Source organism: Pseudophryne corroboree, chromosome 3 (assembly GCF_028390025.1).
Source record: "Pseudophryne corroboree isolate aPseCor3 chromosome 3, aPseCor3.hap2, whole genome shotgun sequence".
In the NCBI taxonomy this organism is placed as follows: Eukaryota; Metazoa; Chordata; class Amphibia; order Anura; family Myobatrachidae; genus Pseudophryne; species Pseudophryne corroboree.
Window position 1 is genome coordinate 109,835,422 of NC_086446.1, and position 23,560 is coordinate 109,858,981.

The 23,560-nt window shown below is 41.2% G+C and overlaps 1 protein-coding gene and 2 pseudogenes across 1 annotated transcript in view; all 3 read left to right on the forward strand.

Moving 5' to 3' along the window:
• LOC135054933 (membrane-spanning 4-domains subfamily A member 4A-like) overlaps window positions 1–23,560 on the forward strand; it is a 91,251-nt gene that overhangs the window by 15,962 nt on the left and 51,729 nt on the right. Inside the window, exon 2 of the mRNA XM_063958426.1 lies at window positions 6,364–6,647. Coding sequence (XP_063814496.1) covers window positions 6,372–6,647 — 276 coding nt within the window. The 5' untranslated portion in view covers window positions 6,364–6,371. The remainder of the gene's footprint in view (window positions 1–6,363; window positions 6,648–23,560) is intronic.
• LOC134896577 (5S ribosomal RNA) lies at window positions 12,877–12,995 on the forward strand (annotated as a pseudogene).
• On the forward strand, window positions 19,082–19,200 carry LOC134896578 (5S ribosomal RNA; annotated as a pseudogene).

Consider the following 23,560-nt stretch of genomic DNA (forward strand, 5'->3'; position numbering starts at 1 on the left):
GATTTTCCATTACTTTAAACCTTTCTTCCCCAGTGATTTGCTTTTATCACTATTGTCCTGTGCAATGCAATGACATCTAATATGCAGAAACCAGAATATCCAGTTCAGTCACTTTTGTAATGTTTACAATTTACAAAGTAAACGCCCTATCTGCAAAACTCAGACTGCTACCAATAAAGTAGATCTTAACAACACTATAAAAAATTATTTATCTAAAATAAACAAACATTTAAAAAATGTAAAAAATCTGTCACCCCTTTTATTTGTAATCAGTGAATTAAATATACATGGTGGTGAAAGAATGAACGGCAGCTGATCCATGACCACACGTCTTATAGCAATGACGTACTGTATGTGAATACAAAGGAAGGTATTATGAAAAGGATCAGAACAGTACTGTATAGCAAATAGGATGAAATAAAACATGAAACATTGAAAAGGTAGCAAAACGTCTTCAGAACATCCAAAAGATATAAAGGGGTGGGTGTGTGTGTGAACTTATAGAAGGGACGGAATCCATATAAACCAGGTCTCACAGAAGTCAGTGGAATGTTCACAGAGGAAAAGAAGGATTTCTTCCATGGGCATAAAATAATCTACTCACGAGAACCAGTGTCTATGGGTGGGGCGCTGTTGGGGATTTCCCGAATACTGGAATGACTGTTCTGGAAGAGGGAGTAGACCTCTATGGAGACTCCTTGGTTGATGTAATTTGTCCTTGTCCACTCAAGGATTCTGTGCAATATAACAGTGATAGCTCTTAACATCGGGTAATTGGAGGCCACTCAGATAGCTGTGGCGCAAATATTGGTACTTTTTAGTATCCATATACTGTATGAATGCTGTTTATGGAGAGCTCTAATTCATGGAATACTTATTAACAATATACATGTATAAATGTGTCTATCATTTATTTATTGCATGGATATCTTAGGCCGATGCCCAACTCTTCACTCAACTGGGTTTCAGGCTTTCGTGGCCACAAGTGACTGTCAGGATCTCTAATGGCACGTCCTAACTTTACTGGGTCATATCAACATGCATGCACTTATGAGTGATTGCAACTGTTATACACCTATTACAGTCCAAGGAACACATTGTGCAATCCCAGTGAAACTGTAGGTCCTCCATGGTGTGTTGGCATTTGATGTTCGTTCGGTGCTTTTGCATTCCTCAACTCCTGATTTTAGACTGGCTTTGAATTTGAGCTATTCTTCTTTACACTGTAATTGCACTGTCTCTGCCTAACTCTTGATTGTTGCTAAACATGGCCTAACATTGGTGAAAGCCTTTTGTGCCTCCTAACTTATTGGGCCTTATGTACTGACCTTAGAGCTGTAGGCATGGCTACGGTTCCAGTGAGTTAGCCTGTATATTTAAAGAGGTAAAAATTTAAAAGCCAAATCCAACCTTGTTTTTCCCTTTACATTATGAATGCTTTAAAACAAACTCAGGACCACAGACAGTTCATGTTTTCCAGGTCTCCTCCCAGAATCACAAGGGAAATAATTAGCTCAACCTATGGATCTTTTCAAATGTGTCAATGAGTAATGAAACCACCTGTGCTCCTGCTGGGTGACCTGAAAAACGTGAGCTGTTTGGAATCCTGATGACCCAGTGTTTAGAAACACTGGCGAGTCCACTAGCGTCGTGGATGTAAACGTAGGAAACAAAAAACCCAAAGGCCTCTCGTTGCTAGGTATAACAGCGTTTTAATATTATTTAAAAGAAATAAAACCAACTTAAACACTTACTTAAAATTCACTTTATGTGCACACACCTAGGGTGGCCAATCCCGGGATCCCGATTATATTTTCTATTATAGTAACCAATCCTCCTGATGAAAGGTGCGTTTACAACGCATGAGGACTCCCATTTACCCTTACAGGTTTCTCTCAGTGTGGTCTTCTATTTACCCTGCTACGTAAGTCAGGGCCGTCTTAACAGCAGTGTAGGCCCATGGGCAAAGCAATGCACTGGGGCCCCTACCCATTCTCCAGTGTTAGCTTTGATGTCTCGCGGGTGTTCTATCTTCCGCTCAGCATGTAGAACCTGGAGCAGTAATTGCAGCTTATTACTCCTTTACTACACAGATGGTAAGAGATGAGGCTGGAGGGAGAACACTAAATTGTAGAAGGGGTGGTGCTGAATGAAGGGGCCCTGGTACATGACATGGTACAAGATTGGTAGGGGGTGTTTAATACGCAGGGGAAGGGTGGATAGTGGAGTTGTCTTTATATTCCGGTGGGAGGGCAGCTTGCTTGACTGCAGTCTCCAGTTCCTGGAAATTGATTTCAATGCAATAAAAAACTAGAGAGTTACACCGTTCAGGAGGTATTGGGGACTCGGGGATCAGAGTTTACAAGCAATCCACCAATTAAAATATAAAACTGCATACCAGGCGTGTGGAGCTGCAGCAGGGACCAGCTGCTAGAAGGCTGATATCTCTGGTTCTGTGCATAGTAGACACAAGCTGTCAGTGTCCACCGAAAGGGGAGTATCCCAGCTTTGGGAATATACCCACAGAATAACTGTAAATCAGACAGAACCCGAGATATCTGGTGGGGTATAGCAATTAACAGGCACGGATGGGGACCACAGATTTGAAGTCAAATATCTCCGGTTCCCCAGTGCCAATTTTCAAAAATCTGGTACCCCTGGAAAACAAGGGACCCTCAGCTATAAGGGCCCCTAAAAGGGACCCTTATACACCTGGGGCCCTTGGGCAACTTCCCATTGAGCCCATACAAAAAGACGGCCCTGACGTAAAGTATCTATTTCCTCTTATTACCATTGCATTTTTCTTGTATTCTCTCTGGTGTGATGATGTCTGGCTGACCCCTGCTCTGATAAAACCGGGCTTAGCTCAGTGTTGTATCTTTAGCAGCAGATACTAGTATACATATTCTCTTACCTTATTGTCTATTCCTCTCTCATCCTGTGTTCCCTGTACCATTGTGTGCACACACAGGAGAGTTGAAGTGGATTCACAGGTAGGCGAACACATCTATATTTCATTACCAATCTATAGAAGATCTTCTTTTCCTACATATTTTCCTTATTGGTCATATATTAAATTACTGGCCCTTATTGATGATTCCTGTGATTGTGGTTCTTCTCTATCTACGTGCTGGGCACATTCACTGAACACAATTTCTGTGGTTATATTTTCACCCCCTTTCTACATATATCTTTATAATAATTGGAATTCATTTAAATTACCTTTAGTGAGCAGTTGGGACTTGCTATATATCAAGATATATCTTGCTGAATTCAGTGCATAGTTCTCAGCCAATTACAGTAGAGCTCACTAAGGAATGCAGCAGCTCAGATCACAGCAGCGGGGGGCCCACCATTGGTGCTGAGACAGACACAAATCTGTCTCCAACTATGCCGTGGAGGTTGACAAAGTGGGGAGAGATAAAATACCAGCCAATCAGCTCCTAACTGCCATGTTACAGATGCACAAACATATTACATAGTGCTGTACATTGAGGTGATAATGACAAAAAAAATAAACTACATACAGTACTGTACAAGTATGTTAAACAGAAAATAAAATGAACTAGTATATGTTAGTAAATCATTTTGGAATTTTAGTGCAAAGGGTCAGATGTACTAAGCCTTGAAAAGTGATACATTTCATGGTGATAAAGGGATCTATTTACTAAGCCTTGGACGGAGATAATGTGGATGGAGATAAAGTACCAGACAATCAGCTACTAACTGCCATGTTACAGGTTGTATTTGAAAAATGACAGGAGCTGGTTGGCTGGTACTTTAGCTCCATCCAAGGCTTAGTAAATAGACCCCAAAGTACCAGCCAACCAGCTCCTGTCATTTTTCAAACCCAGCCTGTAACATGGCAGTTAGGAGCTGGTTGGCTGTTACCTTATCACTGTGAAATGTATCACTTTTCAAGGCTTAGTACATCTCATAAAGTTTGTTATTTATATGAGGCTTGGGGTACATGTGGTCCCCAGTACATTGGATGCATCACGCATACCCTCAAAATCCATTTTCTGTAACACAGACAAATTATTGTAACAACAAAAAAAATAAAATAACCATAGTGCCACCCAACAGTAATCTCTTGGATATACAAACGACAGAATAATAATTTATCACAAAAAGTAGAATTTGTAGATTATGCATCACGCGCTGACTTGTACCCTGAGGATGCTACAATTTGAATAAGATTACTAAATTGTGCTTTGGTTCATTTTCAAATCTTCAGTTTGTATTTTTTTGTCATTCTTTTGTTATAATAGTGTTACATTATATAGAATTGAGGGGGCGATATATCGAGCAGCAATTTGTTAAAAAACATTTTTTATTTTTTTTGCTGAAAAATCACAATTATTACACACAAATCACTATCACCATTTCTGGCATTTCTGAAAACAAATTATAAGATTTATTAAGATGTAGTTTCACAAATTGGCACTAAATCAGGCAGGAAAAAGAGGTCCCTCTGGTGGGTTTGACAAACTCCATGCACTTTCAGCTACAGTATATATCCAGCTAGAACCTAATGAGTAGGCACATTAACTATATGAAGTACAGTAAGTTCATAAATGAAGCAAAGCAATAACTAGTTACTGTATGTTTATTGGGGTATATTTTGAACTGATTGTTGGGCACAAATTACAAAATTAATTTATTAATAGGACAATATTATATGTAATATCTATTAAGAAACCAAAATTTTGAAATGAAAAAACAATAACAATAATATTTTTCTGTTAATTGGGGACATATTAATAAATTAATGATGGAGGCACAAACTAAATTACTTTTGATGACAAGAGAAATAGGCCTCCACCTCTAGTTTCCTTATCACCTCCATTGGCTTCTGAGTAAGGAAATTATTATTATTTATTATTATTATTATTATTATTATTATTTCTATTTGAATTCTATTTTTACTTCTCCTTTCATCATTTTTATTTACAGAATTGTTAATATTTGATACTTAACCTTAGTAATTATCACTAATTGTTACATATTTTGTTTTTGTTATACTGTATTTTTCTCTTGATTCTTCCTCTATTATTCCAACCTGTTCCTTAGCCTGCTAATATAATTACTTGCAATTACCTTAGCATTTCTAATTCTGTGTTTATGAGACAAACTTTTTTTTATGTTTGGGAATCTACAAATGTGTCCATGTTCATCTTAAGTCCTATACGCTGCAAACACGAGTCTTTTGCATTGAATATTATGTACCTACGACTGTTCGCAGGCACGTGCGTACGTAGATGTTTCCATAGACGCACATTGGGGGTCATTCCGAGTTGTTCGCTCGTTGCCGATTTTCGCTATACTGCGATTAGTCGCTTACTGCGCATGCGCAAGGTTCGCAGAGCGCATGCGCTTAGTTATTTTACACAAAAGTTAGGTATTTTACTCACGGCATAACAAAGCTTTTTCATCGCTGTGCTGATCGTAGTGTGATTGACAGGAAGTGAGTGTTTCTGGGCGGAAACTGGCCGTTTTATGGGAGTGTGCGGAAAAACGCAGGCGTTCGAGTTGCAAAACGCAGGAGTGGCTGGAGAAACGGGGGAGTGGTTGGGCAAACGCTGGGTGTGTTTGTGACGTCAAACCAGGAATGAAAAGGACTGAGCTGGTCGCAATGGCTGAGTAAGTCTGGAGCTACTCAGAAACTGCTCAGAAATTTCTATTTGCAATTCTGCTAATCTTTCGTTCGCACTTCTGCTATGCTAAGATACACTCCAAGAGGGCGGCGGCTTAGCGTGTGCAATGTTGCTAAAAGCAGTTAGCGAGCGAACAACTCGGAATCACCCCCCTTGTGCATACGCATGCTGCGACTAATCACGGCTAGGGGGAAATAGCTGCCGCAATGCTTACACACACAGTGGGAGAATACTTGTAAGATGAACATGGACACATCTTTATATGCTATTTCATACAGTATGTGCAAGGGTTAGCTTTTAAAATAACGCCAGTTGGGATCTCGGCGGTCACAATACTGACGCCAGAGTCCCGACAGGTGGTGAAATGCCACTGAAGGAATACTGGCGACATAGGCTGTTCTCCCTCTGTGGATGTCCATGACACCCATAGAGGGAGAATATAACCTGTGGTGAGTGCTTGCAGCGTGGCGAGCCCGCAAAGGTCTTTATAGCACTCGCCACGCAGCCGGCATTCTGGCAGAAGGGATCCTGCTGACAGGATCATGACAGTCGGCATTCCGTCCGCCGGCACATCATATGTATCCCTGTGCAAGAACTAGTCAGCACATATATACACTTACAGTATATATACAACAGCTACACTATAATTTATTGTGATTGTTATATATTTAGCAAAATTGTATTTACTGTTTGCTTTCTGTCTCAGTTTCTATTATGCATGCTGACGGTGAATCCCCACCACCTTTCTATGAGGCCATACCAGCTACTGGTTCATCAGCTGTTCACAATATGAATACACCAGTACCAAACTCTTTCCAGAATGTCATGGTACCACCGCCTCCATATAGTGTCTCTGCCGAAACGAAGGCCTGGAATTTTCCTCCTCCTACGGTACCACAGTGGGGTTTTGTTACAAACATGCCGCAATGTACAGATTCATCATCCCCTTTTTACAGAACATTTCTGGCATCCAGGCCAAAAGCTCTGGGGGTAAGTGCTGCAAAGACAAAATAGATATGTTTTTATCACTAATTCAAACAGTTTTTGTGTTAATGTAAATGCGGAACACACACTTCTCTAGAAACAGCATAATGTGCGTCATTTACAGGTGAACACGTTGTGCTCAAAACATACACGGAAATAAGACAGATGAGTGTTCATGCACGTATGTACATACCAAAGATGGGTCTGTCTAAAAAATTAGCATTTCTGCCAAGAATATGTCAGGCGTACAGTACCAGGCATTTTAAGTACATCAGGCTTACTACACCTAATAATAATAATACTATTTTATGTGGAGGCCCCATTGTTAATCTGTTGCATTTCTATAGTTACACAACATCAGACACACACATCTTTTCTAATTTATGATCAGAAAAGGACAGTACAGCAGCAAATGCCGACACGCTACAGATATGTGACATCATTTTGTAATACCAGAGCCACAATAACTAAAAAGAAAATATGGGCATGAAAAACCCTTTCTTTATTGCAAATTATTAAAGCTACATCACTAAATAAATAGTTGCTATTTTTGGTATAAAACTTTTGGCTGAAAGATACATATATTGCATGACACAGCATATTTTATATTTGCCATTGAAGTACAAATATTTGCTAAGAAGTAACACTGGTTTCAAGACTTGGAAACAGCAGCCAATTATACTGTAGTAGGACTACTTTTTAGATATGATGTAACCAGCCAGAAACGCCCACTGTTTGGCTGCTGGAAGATAATCTTCCAGCAGCAGCCACTCTCAGAGGGACTTCCCGATCCCTCTGTTTCCTGGTTCCCTCCCCCAGTGTCTGCCATGCAGTTGACCACTGCTGATCAGCAGGGGCTGGCTGGGCAGGAGGGCAGGGTGCCATCTGCCCCTCGGGCCAGAGCAATTTAAGTGTTCTAGGGCCATTTTCTCACTGCATTCCCTGTGAAAAGCTGGGCCACTTGCTTCAGTCTGCCCCCCATGCTGAAAGTTGCCAGCCAGCCCATGCTGATCAGGCAGCCTGTTGGTATCCCCCACCCAGCAACTGCAAAGAGGAAATGTAGATGAAGCAGCCCCCAGTCTCCCTTTGTATACTCAGTAGCTGTAGAGGGGAACAGCATGCAAAGCGACAATGTCATTATATTCCAATCATAATTAGACCGATAAGTGGTAAGTGGCCACACGTGTTCCCGGTGCCTCCACTCTGAGTGCTGCGGGAAAGCGTGGTGGTTCCTACATCCGTTTCCTGGTTACTGTTGCTACTTGTTGCCGAGTCCCGGGATGGCAAGTTACCTGGGGTTACAGCACAGAATATGGAGGAGGGGGTGCAGAGTATCCGTTTTATGGCAGAAGCAGTATATGGAGGAGGGAGGTGCCCTGTATATAGCATACCTCCCATCATGACCCTCTTAATTTATGATTGCCATCACCTGTGGTGAATCACCTCTCTTCTCCATAAACCTGTTCAAAACAGGTACTGGCAATCATAAATTAAGTGGAAAGTCCAGGAGCAGAACATTCCAGAGAGGGTCATGTTGGGAGGTATGATATAGGGGGCACTATATGGAGGGGTATGTAGGGGCAGTATATGGAGGGGGGTGCAGTGTACGTAGGGTGTGTCCTTGTCCCTCCAGTGGCAGCCAGCCGCACCAGAGAGGTGAGGAGCGGCGTTAAATTAATGAAACCGTACGTGGAAATCAAACACAAGGATAGAAAATCCAGTCAGTTTTCAATATGAAAAATTTTATGAATGGCAACTGCTGCACCAAAAACCTACCCCTACCCCAATTTTATCTCTCCCCAGCACCCTCTCTCCGTATTCAGCAAGTGTGAAACGGTCAGATCAGTGATTTTACATCATTATCAGCAGGCTGTAACAATTATTATAAAGGATATGTACCAAATATTTGACTCAACCATTACACCATAACACCACACCGTAAAAGTGAAAAATTGTGTTACATATGCATATTAGTTATGTGCAATAAGTTTCTGGATGCACAAAAGCTATTATACTGTACTTGCAAGTCCAAAAGCGTTATTGATCCAGGTATAAATATTACCATGGGTGTGCGCAGGGGGGAGCCTGGTGTGTACAGGAACCCGCTAATGTCTGTCACCCCCCTCAGACACGCCTGCTGCTGCTGCTGCAGTGATCGGCGATCGCTGAGTGTGCTGAGTGCCCTCCCACTCGCTACACCTGCCATTCCCGCTGCCCAGTCTGGCCGTTGCCTGGCCGGCCTGATACCCGTGATGGGTTAATCATTCATTTGCATGGATGCAGCATCAGTGACGTAATCTTCCTCCCAGTTCCGCTAAACTGTGTGATGTGTCGTGATGATGTCATGCCGTGCGCACACCCGCCCATGCTCTCTCTCCTCATCGAGTGCTAATCCAACGCCACAGCACACAACATTCCTCTTAGGAGGAGGACAAGTTCAAATTCAATCAAATTCAAATGATGACAATTTGACAAATAACGACAGTTGTTCAGCAGAGAGACAGAAAGAGTACTGTCACTGTGTGAGTGAGTGACAGCAAATTGCAATAACTTTAAGTAAACTGCTGCAGCTGAGCCTGCTCCTGCAGGAGAAATAGAGGGGTCCAGCCATGAATATACAGTACAGTATATTATTATTAATAATTTATTATCATTACTTATAATACACATTATATTTATTAATAATAATAATATTTTTATTTATTATAATATTATTATAATATTTTATCTATTAATATTTCAAGTGATTAGGATATAATCTATGGTAATAAAATATACAAATGCAACATATATTAAACAGACTGTATGTGTGTATATATATATATATATACAGGGTGATTCAGAAGTCGCAGTACACCCTTTTGTTTCAAAAACTGTGCAGGAAATGGGAAAACTGAATACTCCAGTAAGGTATGGGTGGGGAGGGATATCTTTTAAGCTATGTACCAAACATGGGCGCCATCTTGAGATCATCCATCTTGAATCTAAGTCAGTTTTTTCAAATGGAAAGGGGTCATGTAACATGTCAAACAACATCAGAATATATATATATACTATATATATATATATATATATGTGTATATATATATATCTATCTGTGCATCAATTCTCTATATTATTTACAGGGTTGACACTTCCATTAGGCAGCTTTAGGCAAGTGCCAATGGGCACCAGGGCCTGAGGGAGCGGGCTGCTGTGGCTACCTGGTGGAAAGATCTTCTTCTTAACCAGGCTCTCCCCTCCCTTCCAAGGAAACGCTTTATCAGCTCCAACACTGGCTTAAGGGCCATTCAATAGGAGCAGCCATATAGTGCGCCACCCCATAGAGGAACAGTTCACCAGCCGCAGCTGGGACCACTGACTGCAGCTGACAGCCAGCCGCCAGCAGCAGCACCTGGGTGAGGGTCCATCCTGTAGCGCTGCCGTCGCTGTCAGTGCGTCATCGGCAGTTCTCTGTGCCTCTCTGGTCTCCAGTTTGCCCCGCTACTGCTCACCACTAAGTGCTGTTCTGCATGCAGTTTCCTACTCCTATTGTGTGCTGAGCCCCGGGTCGCAAACTTTGCAGCCTGACATCCCCTTTAGCAGGAGGCTTTTTTTGGGAGGAAATCACTCAGAGGTAAGCAGACTGGGGAAAATATACAAGTGATGGGGTTTCAACTGTAACTAGGAGTCTTTAGCTGGAACTCTATCTATTGTTCTCTCTATCTTATCTGTCTATCTCCCTATCTTATCTGTCTATCTATCTATCTATCTATCTATCTATCTGCCAATTCTCAGCTCCATATAATGTATATTTCTATATAAATGCCATGTCCCACCTACACTACAGCCTGCCTGGGGTCCCTGCGTCTGCTTCCCCTGGGGTGAGTTCTTCCTGAGACCTCTCATCTCTCTTTCTACAATATATATATATATATATATCTATATATATATATATCCAAAAAGAGTACAGGCACTCACCACTTTTCCTTGAGAATAGAAAAATTTATTGCCACTCACAGGTGTGTCTCACATGGAGACAGTCAGCATAACAGCATATAGTGTCGACGTTTCGGCTCCCATCGAGCCTTCTTCAAGACAGAAAGAAAAACAACAGGTGTATACCCAGCAGCCCATACCACACACTGCACCCAGGATTGCTTATGTAGCAAAGGACCACACACATGTCCCGCCCATCAATTAGCCAACAGGAAATGACCATACTGATAAAATACACTTTGCAAACGACCTATGGAACTGAAGAACAGGCAGCCGTGTTACTCAAATGAATGAGCCATAATCAAATGTGGTGTAGAGGAAGAAAACTACAACACCCCCCCCCCCCCATCCCTCCCCTTTTTCCCTCCCCCCTCCCCAAAAACCTCCCCTTTGTTTCTTTCCTCTTCCCCTTTTCCTTTTTCTCCCCCATCCCCCGCTCCCTCCGCTCATAATATAAATATATATATATTTATATAAGTATCTCACTTATTCGTGTACTTAGCAATTAACATCACTGACATTTCCATATCCATTCATGGCACTTTCACTATTTAATTATCTTCCACAGCAATTCACTATCCTGGTTATAATTAATTCACTTCACACATCAATTCTCTTCCCCCCCTTTTTTTCCCCTCATACACCTCCACACTATCACAGCAATTATAAACTTCAAGCATTATTAAATAACATGTTTCACTATATTTCCTATACCACATAATTCATTTACTTACCACCAATCACACCTCTTCTATTTATATAAATCTATATAATTATACATTCATCTAATAACTAATTTAAGATAGCATTTATTTTTCCCTTTATGATACCCTTCCCTGCTGCGTGCAGGACATCTATTCAGTAATCACCTTTTTCTGCATTAACATGCAGCTCATTACACGTTGTCTGACCCTATCAGGTCAATGACCAACACATGTAACCAATCAGGGATCAACCTTGCATATTTAAGCCCGGTCCAGACACGTGCATTCACACTACCCGTGAACAAGCAACTGTGAAACGTACGTCGGGGAGGTGAACGTGGTCACGGTGAGCGCGCTCACGTGACCCGCAGACCGGCAGGAGAGGAGACCAGGTGAGCCGCACAGACACACAGCTCGTAAAGTCGACCAGTCAGCGGCACGGAACGAGCAGGCAACATTACCATTTGGTCATAAGTATAGAATTACTTTTTTCTAATTCCCTTCTTTTCCTGCATGTAACTGGTCTCCTGTTCTCCAGCCACGCACATATGTAATCCAACACGATGTGCATCGGTACTTACCGGCAAATTCATGCCATCTACTAAAGGCACTATTCATTTCATGAAAAACTTTTGTGTTTCTTTAGGTGCAAAAAAACATATGGTGTCATTTTGATAACTTTGTGCCCTCATGTGGCTGATACATTATAATCAGGAATAATTTGCTACCGGTTAGCTTTGTGGCAATTAATGTACAGGTGTTGTCACTCTTCTACTCCTGTGAAATCAGCACTGGGATCTCTCTATACAGGTCCTAAATACAGGCACAAAACCAGAGTATATAACCTTGTTATGATAACACAATTGATACCTGATATGGATATATGTTACAACCACTGATTGATACATTGTGGATACACTGTGGATACATGCATGACTGTTTTATTGAAAGCATACTAGCCCAACAATACTGCTACAAAGACAGTCTTTTCAGGCTCTACTGGGTTAGTTAGCCTATCTGTGGATAATAGAGATTTTGGTCTCTGGAGATATATTTCCTATCTACCTAATCCACCGTTCCAAATCTGTCTTCTCAGTTAACAAATATGTTTTCTGGTCCATTTTCACTTTCTGCCCTATACCTTTTGTGAGGGTGGAGGGGGAGGATTGTGGAATGTTTTAGGCTAATCCAGCTTTAACTTTAATATTACTATATTATCTCATAACATATTTATGCTTGGATGTTTACTAATTTTGTTGGCATGTCCTCAGTGTAACAAAGGGTTTATCCTGACCTTACCAAACGATAAAAACCCTTCCTTAATGATGTTGCATAGCACAAAAAAGCAACATACAGGCGGTTCCTGTCGGCAAAATTCATTGACCATATGATTTAAACCTTCGTATACCTATACACTTGGGGTACAATTTGGTGCAATGATGGTCAAACATATGTTTCTCTGTTTAGAGATCATCTGCCCATCATAACAATCAGGCTTATAGTGTATTCAATAGCTGCATACCAGCTGCAGGGTCTTGCCTGATGTACTTTAAATCTACTACCATACCACACCGCGCATGCCCAATCTCGTCTGATCTTGGAAGCAATACGGTGTTGGGCCTGGTCAGTACTTAGGTGGTTGACCACTAAGGAATACCAGGTGTTGTAGGTTTTCCTGATGGCAATACATCGGCTATTACACTAAACCCAGACATCAATGCCTGAAGGGCTGGGCTTTTTTGCCGTATTCTTTGCCGTATTCTTTGTTGTATTTTTTGCCGCAGGTATATATATATATATATTTTTTGTGCCTCATTTTTTGCCTTATACATTCATCTATATATTCACAGTCTTAGTTTCAAACTGATGGTTTAATCATACTTTTAATCCTAGAAATTTCTGGTGTACTCTTATTTTACTTTACAGTAATTAAAGGTTATGTTTTAATACATTCAAATTACTACGTATATATTAAATTACAATTGTTTCCAAGAGCGAGTGCTCCCAACAAAGGTCACTTTTTCTTTACTCTTCTTCTCTTTATTACCTATGTAATAGACCTATGGGAGCACCATCGACAATCACCCTCTTTACCTACCTATAGGAATTTTTTTCCCCAATGGTAGATGGTGATAAATTCCGAAAGTTTTTCTTCGGGTTGGTCGATTTTCTTGGCAACACATTTTCACTAATTCATTTCAATACCACTTAGTCCTGTGCGGCATCCTTAACCCAATTCCTTACTGCATATTCAGACAACTAGAAATAGTTTTCTTAGGAACTCCAGCACGGACAAGTGGATGCAATCCAACAACCTTTTTTAATAACCATAATAACTTTTTGTACACAAACGGGCTCAGTCCCACACACAATTAAACATGAGCTTCAACTTAAAGCAGGAATTGTCCTACAAACACAGAAATAGAGAAAATTTAGATGATATTTTTCCCAGTAACATAGTGGATACAGAACCACACACTAACTGGGAAACTGACTTTGTACAACTCAAACAGTTATTGCATAAGCAAATAAGAACCAATTGGGACCTTACCACACTAGAGAACTATTTGAAGAACAAGATAGTACCACGTGGCCTCAGGCCAAGGGTTTTCCCTACTTTCAATTTAGCCAGTGACAATCTTAAAACTGAATGGGATAACAGTCTCCTCAAGTGCTCCATGGAACTCATGGGCATTTTGATTAAACATAATCATCTCATACTTGAAGGCTGTGAACGTGATCTGGACGAGCTGAGTAAGAAATTGGAGCCCTGGGAGAAGGACACACAATTTCAACGCTGCTTCGACAAAAATAAACAAGATCTCTTGACATATGAACAAACTATAATTGACAGAAAAAGAAACAAATTTGCCAGAGACAAAAAGGACTTTGCATCAGGCAAAATTTTCAAATGGAACAAGCCCTCTTGGCAGCAACGACCCCCTAGAAATCCGGAACATTATTCATCATCAGATGCTGATACATCTGGAGCTGAAGAAATCCCTGAATTTACCCCCAATGCATCACTAACCACAAATTTTAGAAGTGATGGGAACATCTCTACTCAATTCCATCAACAACATTTTTTAGGGGATCTCCCCAGGGGAAGGGGATCAAGGCACCCAGCAAACGAAAGACAAGGAGGGGGCGCAAGAGGAGGAAGAGGTCGTCAACAACAGTGGGACCATCTACCACCAAGGAGACAACCAGCACGGAATACACGCAGAAGGTAATTTCGGACCCTTCAACCCCAACTGACACCTCTTCACAACTCAAAATCATCAATTTCTCAGCACACAACCTAGACCATGATCAAATTCAAGTTTTGAGCAAAGGCCTTTCTTATTCCCCAACTGAAAAATTTAATAGATTCAAATGGGAAAAAGACTTAAGACTATTCAGTAGAAAGTTACTTCTCACGAAGTTTCACAACAAAGTACCCACCTCCAAAACTGACGATACCCAATCGAATCATATCGAAACAAGTAACAATATGAACACATTAAATCTGACAGGACCAGAACTGGAGGCTCTGGAGGCCTTGCAAGCACTGGAATCAGAATCAACACCAATCACAGATTCTCAATGGGAGGTCAGTACGAGGTTTATTTGCAAGAAAAGATCTTCATTCTTCCCAACAGAACAGACGAGCCCGGAGATACAGATATTTACCAAACTAGTATCTAAAGAATTCGATCACATACACCTCCGGAAAACTAGAAGATTGTACAATTCCAATTTATCCAGGAAAGAACTGAATGCTCTAAGAGAGATCGAATCATGGCAAGATGTCATCATTGAGCCATCGGATAAAGGGGGTAACGTGGTGATATGGCCCCGAGAACAATATATACAGGAAGCATATCGACAGTTGGAAGACCAGACGTGCTATCAAAGAATATTACTGAACCCCATGGAAAACTACAAGACATTATATAACAGGATCCTGACCGATGCACATGTGGAGGGGACTATAACATCTTCGGAATATCAGTATTTACAGACTGCACATCCCAGTATCCCTACATTTTATATGCTCCCCAAGATACATAAGAACATGAGGCAACCACCTGGCAGACCGATTGTATCGGGAATAGGATCACTCACTGAAAAAGCTAGCATCTTTGTCGATTTACATCTACGACACCACGTTTTGGGTCTTCCTTCCTTTGTCCAGGATACTACAGACGTTCTTCGCAAGATCCATGATGTTAAACTCGAAACAAACCAATACTTAGTCTCTCTGGACGTTGAGGCACTATACACTTCAATTGACCATGATAGAGGACTTGAAGCTGTTAATTACTTCATGAAAATGGAAGGTATGGAGAAATTTCATGTGTTTCTTGCCGATCTACTCCAATTCATACTCAGTCACAATCTTTTCACCTTCAATAATAGATTCTTTTTACAGACCAGGGGCACAGCTATGGGGGCAGCCTGTGTCCCCACGTATGCGAATATCTTCTTGGGATGGTGAGAACACGAATTTGTGTTGAGCGACAGCAACGATGTCTTTACAGCCAACATCATCATGTGGGTAAGGTACATCGATGATATTTTGATGATATGGGAAGGTGACGTACAGATGCTCCTCCTATTTATTGAACATCTTAATAACAACAACCTCAATATTCGACTTACCCATCACATCAGTCAAGACGAACTCCCATTTCTGGATGTCTTAATTTACAAAGATGAAAATGAAATGCTCTTAACGAAACTGTATAGGAAGGAGACATCTTCCAACACTTTGTTACATCAAACTAGCTTCCACTTTCCTCCTACAATTGCGAACATACCTAAGGGGGAATATTTACGTTTAAGAAGGAACTGCTCCAACGACCAGGACTTTGCGGAACAAAGCAAAGACCTCTCAAAGAGACTACGCGAGAGAGGGTACAGCAATACTTCTATCAAGAAAGCTAGCAGAAACATTCAGACGATCCAGAGAGAACACTTAATCTTTGAAAAGAAACAAAAGACACAAGAGGACAACATCATCAGATTTGTAGGGGGCTTCTGTCAAGAGTGGCATCAGGTTAAACAAGCTATCCAAAAACATTGGGGAATTCTCCACCTGGATCCCATTTTGTCTCAAAAACTTGGACCCCAAGTATCCATGAGTTGGAGGAGATCAAGAAATTTGAAAGATAGACTTGTGACCAGCCATTTCCAAACAATTCGAGGTAAATCACAGCCCACGACCGGCACACATCCATGTGGTCACTGCAAAGCATGTCAATACATCCTCAAGACCGACCATATCCAGGACCGTTATGGAAAAGATATCAAACTCAGAAATTTCATCAACTGCTCAACGGAAGGAGTGATCTATTGTATAGTATGCGGGTGCGGACAAAGATATGTGGGCATGACGACCAGAGCCCTCAAGCAAAGAATTCTGGAACACGTTGGATCCATTCGTAATGCGGCAAAAGATCTACAAAAAATGAAGCAAATTACCTCTGTAGCACGACATTTTGTCTCCAACCATGCAGGTCGGTGGGATGAACTTAGAGTCTGTGGACTAGAGCAAATTAAACTCGGCATACGAGGAGGAGACTGGACCAATACCCTTCTACGGAAGGAATGTGAATGGACTTTCAGACTGGACTCACTACATCCTCAAGGACTTAATGAAACTATTAATTTTGGAGCATTCCTTCCAACCTGATTAATTAATTTTCAAATTTTTTATATTTATTTTTATTTTTTCTTCACTTTAACTCTAGTTTTTACTGTTTGCATATGTACTTTTGGATATCACGCTAATAGAAACTATCATCCATAACAGGATAACTTCCATTAATTCCCCTCCCCCTTTCTCCTCCCTTCCCTCCCCCCCCATCCCTCCCCTTTTTCCCTCCCCCCTCCCCAAAAACCCCCCATTTGTTTCTTTCCTCTTCCCCTTTTCCTTTTTTCCCCCCCATCCCCCGCTCCCTCCGCTCATAATATAAATATATATATTTATATAAGTATCTCACTTATTCGTGTACATAGCAATTAACATCACTGACATTTCCATATCCATTCATGGCACTTTCACTATTTAATTATCTTCCACAGCAATTCACTATCCTGGTTATAATTAATTCACTTCACACATCAATTCTCTTCCCCCCCCTTTTTTCCCCTCATACACCTCCACACTATCACAGCAATTATAAACTTCAAGCATTATTAAATAACATGTTTCACTATATTTCCTATACCACATAATTCATTTACTTACCACAAATCACACCTCTTCTATTTATATAAATCTATATAATTATACATTCATCTAATAACTAATTTAAGATAGCATTTATTTTTCCCTTTATGATACCCTTCCCTGCTGCGTGCAGGACATCTATTCAGTAATCACCTTTTTCTGCATTAACATGCAGCTCATTACACGTTGTCTGACCCTATCAGGTCAATGACCAACACATGTAACCAATCAGGGATCAACCTTGCATATTTAAGCCCGGTCCAGACACGTGCATTCACACTACCCGTGAACAAGCAACTGTGAAACGTACGTCGGGGAGGTGAACGTGGTCACGGTGAGCGCGCTCACGTGACCCGCAGACCGGCAGGAGAGGAGACCAGGCGAGCCGCACAGACACACAGCTCGTAAAGTCGAGCAGTCAGCGGCACGGAACGAGCAGGCAACATTACCATTTGGTCATAAGTATAGAATTACTTTTTTCTAATTCCCTTCTTTTCCTGCATGTAACTGGTCTCCTGTTCTCCAGCCACGCACATATGTAATCCAACACGATGTGCATCGGTACTTACCGGCAAATTCATGCCATCTACTAAAGGCACTATTCATTTCATGAAAAACTTTTGTGTTTCTTTAGGTGCAAAAAAACATATGGTGTCATTTTGATAACTTTGTGCCCTCATGTGGCTGATACATTATAATCAGGAATAATTTGCTACCGGTTAGCTTTGTGGCAATTAATGTACAGGTGTTGTCACTCTTCTACTCCTGTGAAATCAGCACTGGGATCTCTCTATACAGGTCCTAAATACAGGCACAAAACCAGAGTATATAACCTTGTTATGATAACACAATTGATACCTGATATGGATATATGTTACAACCACTGATTGATACATTGTGGATACACTGTGGATACATGCATGACTGTTTTATTGAAAGCATACTAGCCCAACAATACTGCTACAAAGACAGTCTTTTCAGGCTCTACTGGGTTAGTTAGCCTATCTGTGGATAATAGAGATTTTGGTCTCTGGAGATATATTTCCTATCTACCTAATCCACCGTTCCAAATCTGTCTTCTCAGTTAACAAATATGTTTTCTGGTCCATTTTCACTTTCTGCCCTATACCTTTTGTGAGGGTGGAGGGGGAGGATTGTGGAATGTTTTAGGCTAATCCAGCTTTAACTTTAATATTACTATATTATCTCATAACATATTTATGCTTGGATGTTTACTAATTTTGTTGGCATGTCCTCAGTGTAACAAAGGGTTTATCCTGACCTTACCAAACGATAAAAACCCTTCCTTAATGATGTTGCATAGCACAAAAAAGCAGCATACAGGCAGTTCCTGTCGGCAAAATTCATTGACCATATGATTTAAACCTTCGTATACCTATACACTTGGGGTACAATTTGGTGCAATGATGGTCAAACATATGTTTCTCTGTTTAGAGATCATCTGCCCATCATAACAATCAGGCTTATAGTGTATTCAATAGCTGCATACCAGCTGCAGGGTCTTGCCTGATGTACTTTAAATCTACTACCATACCACACCGCGCATGCCCAATCTCGTCTGATCTTGGAAGCAATACGGTGTTGGGCCTGGTCAGTACTTAGGTGGTTGACCACTAAGGAATACCAGGTGTTGTAGGTTTTCCTGATGGCAATACATCGGCTATTACACTAAACCCAGACATCAATGCCTGAAGGGCTGGGCTTTTTTGCCGTATTCTTTGCCGTATTCTTTGTTGTATTTTTTGCCGCAGGTATATATATATATATATTTTTTGTGCCTCATTTTTTGCCTTATACATTCATCCATATATTCACAGTCTTAGTTTCAAACTGATGGTTTAATCATACTTTTAATCCTAGAAATTTCTGGTGTACTCTTATTTTACTTTACAGTAATTAAAGGTTATGTTCTAATACATTCAAATTACTACGTATATATTAAATTACAATTGTTTCCAAGAGCGAGTGCTCCCAACAAAGGTCACTTTTTCTTTACTCTTCTTCTCTTTATTACCTATGTAATAGACCTATGGGAGCACCATCGACAATCACCCTCTTTACCTACCTATAGGAATTTTTTTCCCCAATGGTAGATGGTGATAAATTCCGAAAGTTTTTCTTCGGGTTGGTCGATTTTCTTGGCAACACATTTTCACTAATTCATTTCAATACCACTTAGTCCTGTGCGGCATCCTTAACCCAATTCCTTACAACATCCTAATACAGACAGCGGCTAATCGCGGCAAATTGCCGCAAAACCGGAAGTTGCATGCGTTCCATTGGTCATGGAACGCACGCCCAGCCGGTGCAATACCGGAAGCACTGTGCGTTCCACCGCCGTGGAGCGCAACCACGTGACCGGAACTTCGGGAAAGTGCAGGGCAGCTATTAGCCGTCGCTAGGATACCAAACTAAAACACAAAAAGTTGTCATGGTGGCTGCTTATAATCAAAGCCCTGCGCGGATGCAGCAACTTAGAGCTAACATACCATGGAATAGACTCACATGGTGATCCCAGGGACATAATATACAAATAGTAATAAATAAAATGAATATAGATCATAATCTAAATTTAGTTGTATAGATGACTGAAAAGTCACTTAATGAAAGATAGGCAACAAATGGTTTATAGAAAATGTGTGGCCACCGGACACTAACCGGATGGCCCAACCGCCGTCCCCTGAATAAACACGCCCAACAGGGCAACAACAGGGGAAGGGGAACAACGACAATTATGTAAATGTACCCTAGGACACAAAGTGGCTCATATTGGGACCTGTAGTGTGACCCATGTCACAAATAGCAATCCAGGGTGCTGACCAACACATAAACAAATTGAAACAAAAGACAGACATTGATAACATCACATAATATTCCACAGTTTTAAAACACACAGCAAATTCTTTTCGAGTTTACTGTGGAATATTATGTGATGTTATCATTAAGTGACTTTTCAGTCATCTATACAACTAAATTTAGATTATGATCTATATTCATTTTATTTATTACTATTTGTATATTATGTCCCTGGGATCACCATGTGAGTCTATTCCATGGTATGTTAGCTCTAAGTTGCTGCATCCGCGCAGGGCTTTGATTATAAGCAGCCACCATGACAACTTTTTGTGTTTTAGTTTGGTATCCTAGCGACGGCTAATAGCTGCCCTGCACTTTCCCGAAGTTCCGGTCACGTGGTTGCGCTCCACGGCGGTGGAACGCACAGTGCTTCCGGTATTGCACCGGCTGGGCGTGCGTTCCATGACCAATGGAACGCATGCAACTTCCGGTTTCGCGGCAATTTGCCGCGATTAGCCGCTGTCTGTATTAGGATGTTGTAGTTTTCTTCCTCTACACCACATTTGATTATGGCTCATTCATTTGAGTAACACGGCTGCCTGTTCTTCAGTTCCATAGGTCGTTTGCAAAGTGTATTTTATCAGTATGGTCATTTCCTGTTGGCTAATTGATGGGCGGGACATGTGTGTGGTCCTTTGCTACATAAGCAATCCTGGGTGCAGTGTGTGGTATGGGCTGCTGGGTATACACCTGTTGTTTTTCTTTCTGTCTTGAAGAAGGCTCGATGGGAGCCGAAACGTCGACACTATATGCTGTTATGCTGACTGTCTCCATGTGAGACACACCTGTGAGTGGCAATAAATTTTTCTATTCTCAAGGAAAAGTGGTGAGTGCCTGTACTCTTTTTGGATATATTTTGGACTTCTCTGGAGCCCTTTATGGAGCACCGCCTATGTTGTGGACTGTAGCAGTGAGTGTGGACTTATCTGGATATATTGGGGAACGGTTTGGGTGCCAAACTGTTTCTTTAGTCTAACACCCGCCTATATTTGCACATCAGTATTACTTGTTGGTAATTTTTGTCCCAAACAGCCTCTTGGTCACCAGTTATACCAACACACGGTGATTTTTTATCAAAAATTTTTTTTTAAGAAAAATATAAAATATAAAAAAAACCTTTTTTCTTTAATTTTTTGGCTGATTATAGGATTGGTCAGCCATCTCTGAAACTCTAATGTCGGTTTTCTTGATTTATGTGTTTATCTTTGATCTATTCATTTGACTAATTCAGTACCCATTATTGTATTGATTCAGCTAAGTTGTGGTCAGGATGTCAATTGATCCTAATTATGTGATTGATGAGGTTACTTTCAGTTAGCACACAGCACCTTTCTATCTTTGACGGATGATGACGCCGAAAAGGTGCTCTTTGACCATACAGAGTTTTCCAAACTACCTGACGAGACACCCTTGGACTTGTTTCACAAAATATTGAGATTGAGAAAACGTGAAGTGGATCTTACTTTGCATGGCCAGTTCCTCTCGGACTATTATCGGAATAAGAAAATCCCAAGAGGATTTCGAGTAAACAACGTACCCACCATTGGTCGCAATAGTCCCACATTTTGCACCAAGTGGTGTGGTGTTCTTAATAAATGTTCGTTGGACCTCATCCTCCTCGTTATTGAGGAGGTAGGGGCAGAATTGAAACAAGTGCGAGAGGACTTGGCCAAATTTAACTCTTTACATTTGTCCACACTGGTGGTTGACACTGCTAATAAGTGGGTGGATCGCTTATCCGAGCAGGTTAATACCTATCAACAAGAACTCATTACATTTAAACGTAAAAAATGGGTTACTGTCAATTCTGACTACACTAACAACCAGGTTTATAGGTGGTTGAGGGGTGATTCTAAGAGCTTTTCAGGCAGAAGAACACGCCCATATAACAGAGGTAGTTATCAGGGCCCCTTAGATAATTCCTCATCGCAATCAAATTCAGAGAACGAGGTGACTGAGAATAGACCCCCCTCTGGTGCTTTTTTAGGGAGGAACGCTCGGACCAACGTAAACCCCAACAGAAACACAGAACGAGGTTCCCCTCGAGGAGGGGCGGTCACAAGGCGAAGGGGTCGCCCAAGAAAATACCAGTAGACACTGTCTTTAATTTGTCAACCTATAATCTCTCAACAGTTGAGACCGAACTTTTAGCCCTAGGACTCACATTTGTTCCCACTGTCCCACATAATAAATTTGGATGGGCTATAGACCACTACAAATTTGGGAGAAAACTTAGGCTGCGGGAATTTTTCATGGACAAGGCCCAAGAGGTAACTCAAATCACTGGATTGACCAGACCAAGTGCTTTTGATCCTCAGTCCATCAATCCAAGCATACGCACATTTCTTCGGTTAACCGACAGCGATATGCAAGCCAATACTGCACAGCCACGTTATAACAACCTCTCTTCTGAACAGAGGGATGCATTGAAGAGTCTCATCAGCAATGAGCACATAGTTATTCGGCAGGCCGATAAGGGCGGTGCCGTGGTTGTGCAGGATTGGCATAAGTATAACACTAAAATACTTAGGCAATTGGCAGACTCCAAAGTATATGTCAAATGTAGGGGTAATCCAATGTTACAAATTAAAAAATTAGTGGACACTACCATCACTCAAGCTGTGGTGTGTGGATGGTTGGACCAGAAGATTGCTGGCTACTTAACTGTAGACAATCCAATATGTCCGATCATCTACACACTACCGAAGGTGCATAAATCAATGAGTGACCCCCCCGGTCGTCCGATCATTTCGGCGATGGGATCTGTTTTACAGCCACTAGCCATTTTCATTGATTCGTTTTTACAACCACTTGTCACCATGATGCCCAGTTACATCAGGGATACCACAGATTTGCTCGACAGAATTGCTTCACTTGGCCCAATACCTGATGATACATGGCTGATAACCATGGATATTCAGTCATTATATACAGTGATTCCCCACAAGGAAGGCCTTGAGGCCATGCGGGAAGCTCTAATTATGGGGCCATATGATGGTCCCCCATCGGAATTTCTACTTGCCCTCGCTGGGCTAGTATTAAAAAAGAACCATTTTTCTTATGGTAATGACTTTTACATACAATGTAGCGGTACTGCGATGGGGTCAAATTTGGCCCCATCGTACGCTAATTTGTACATGCAC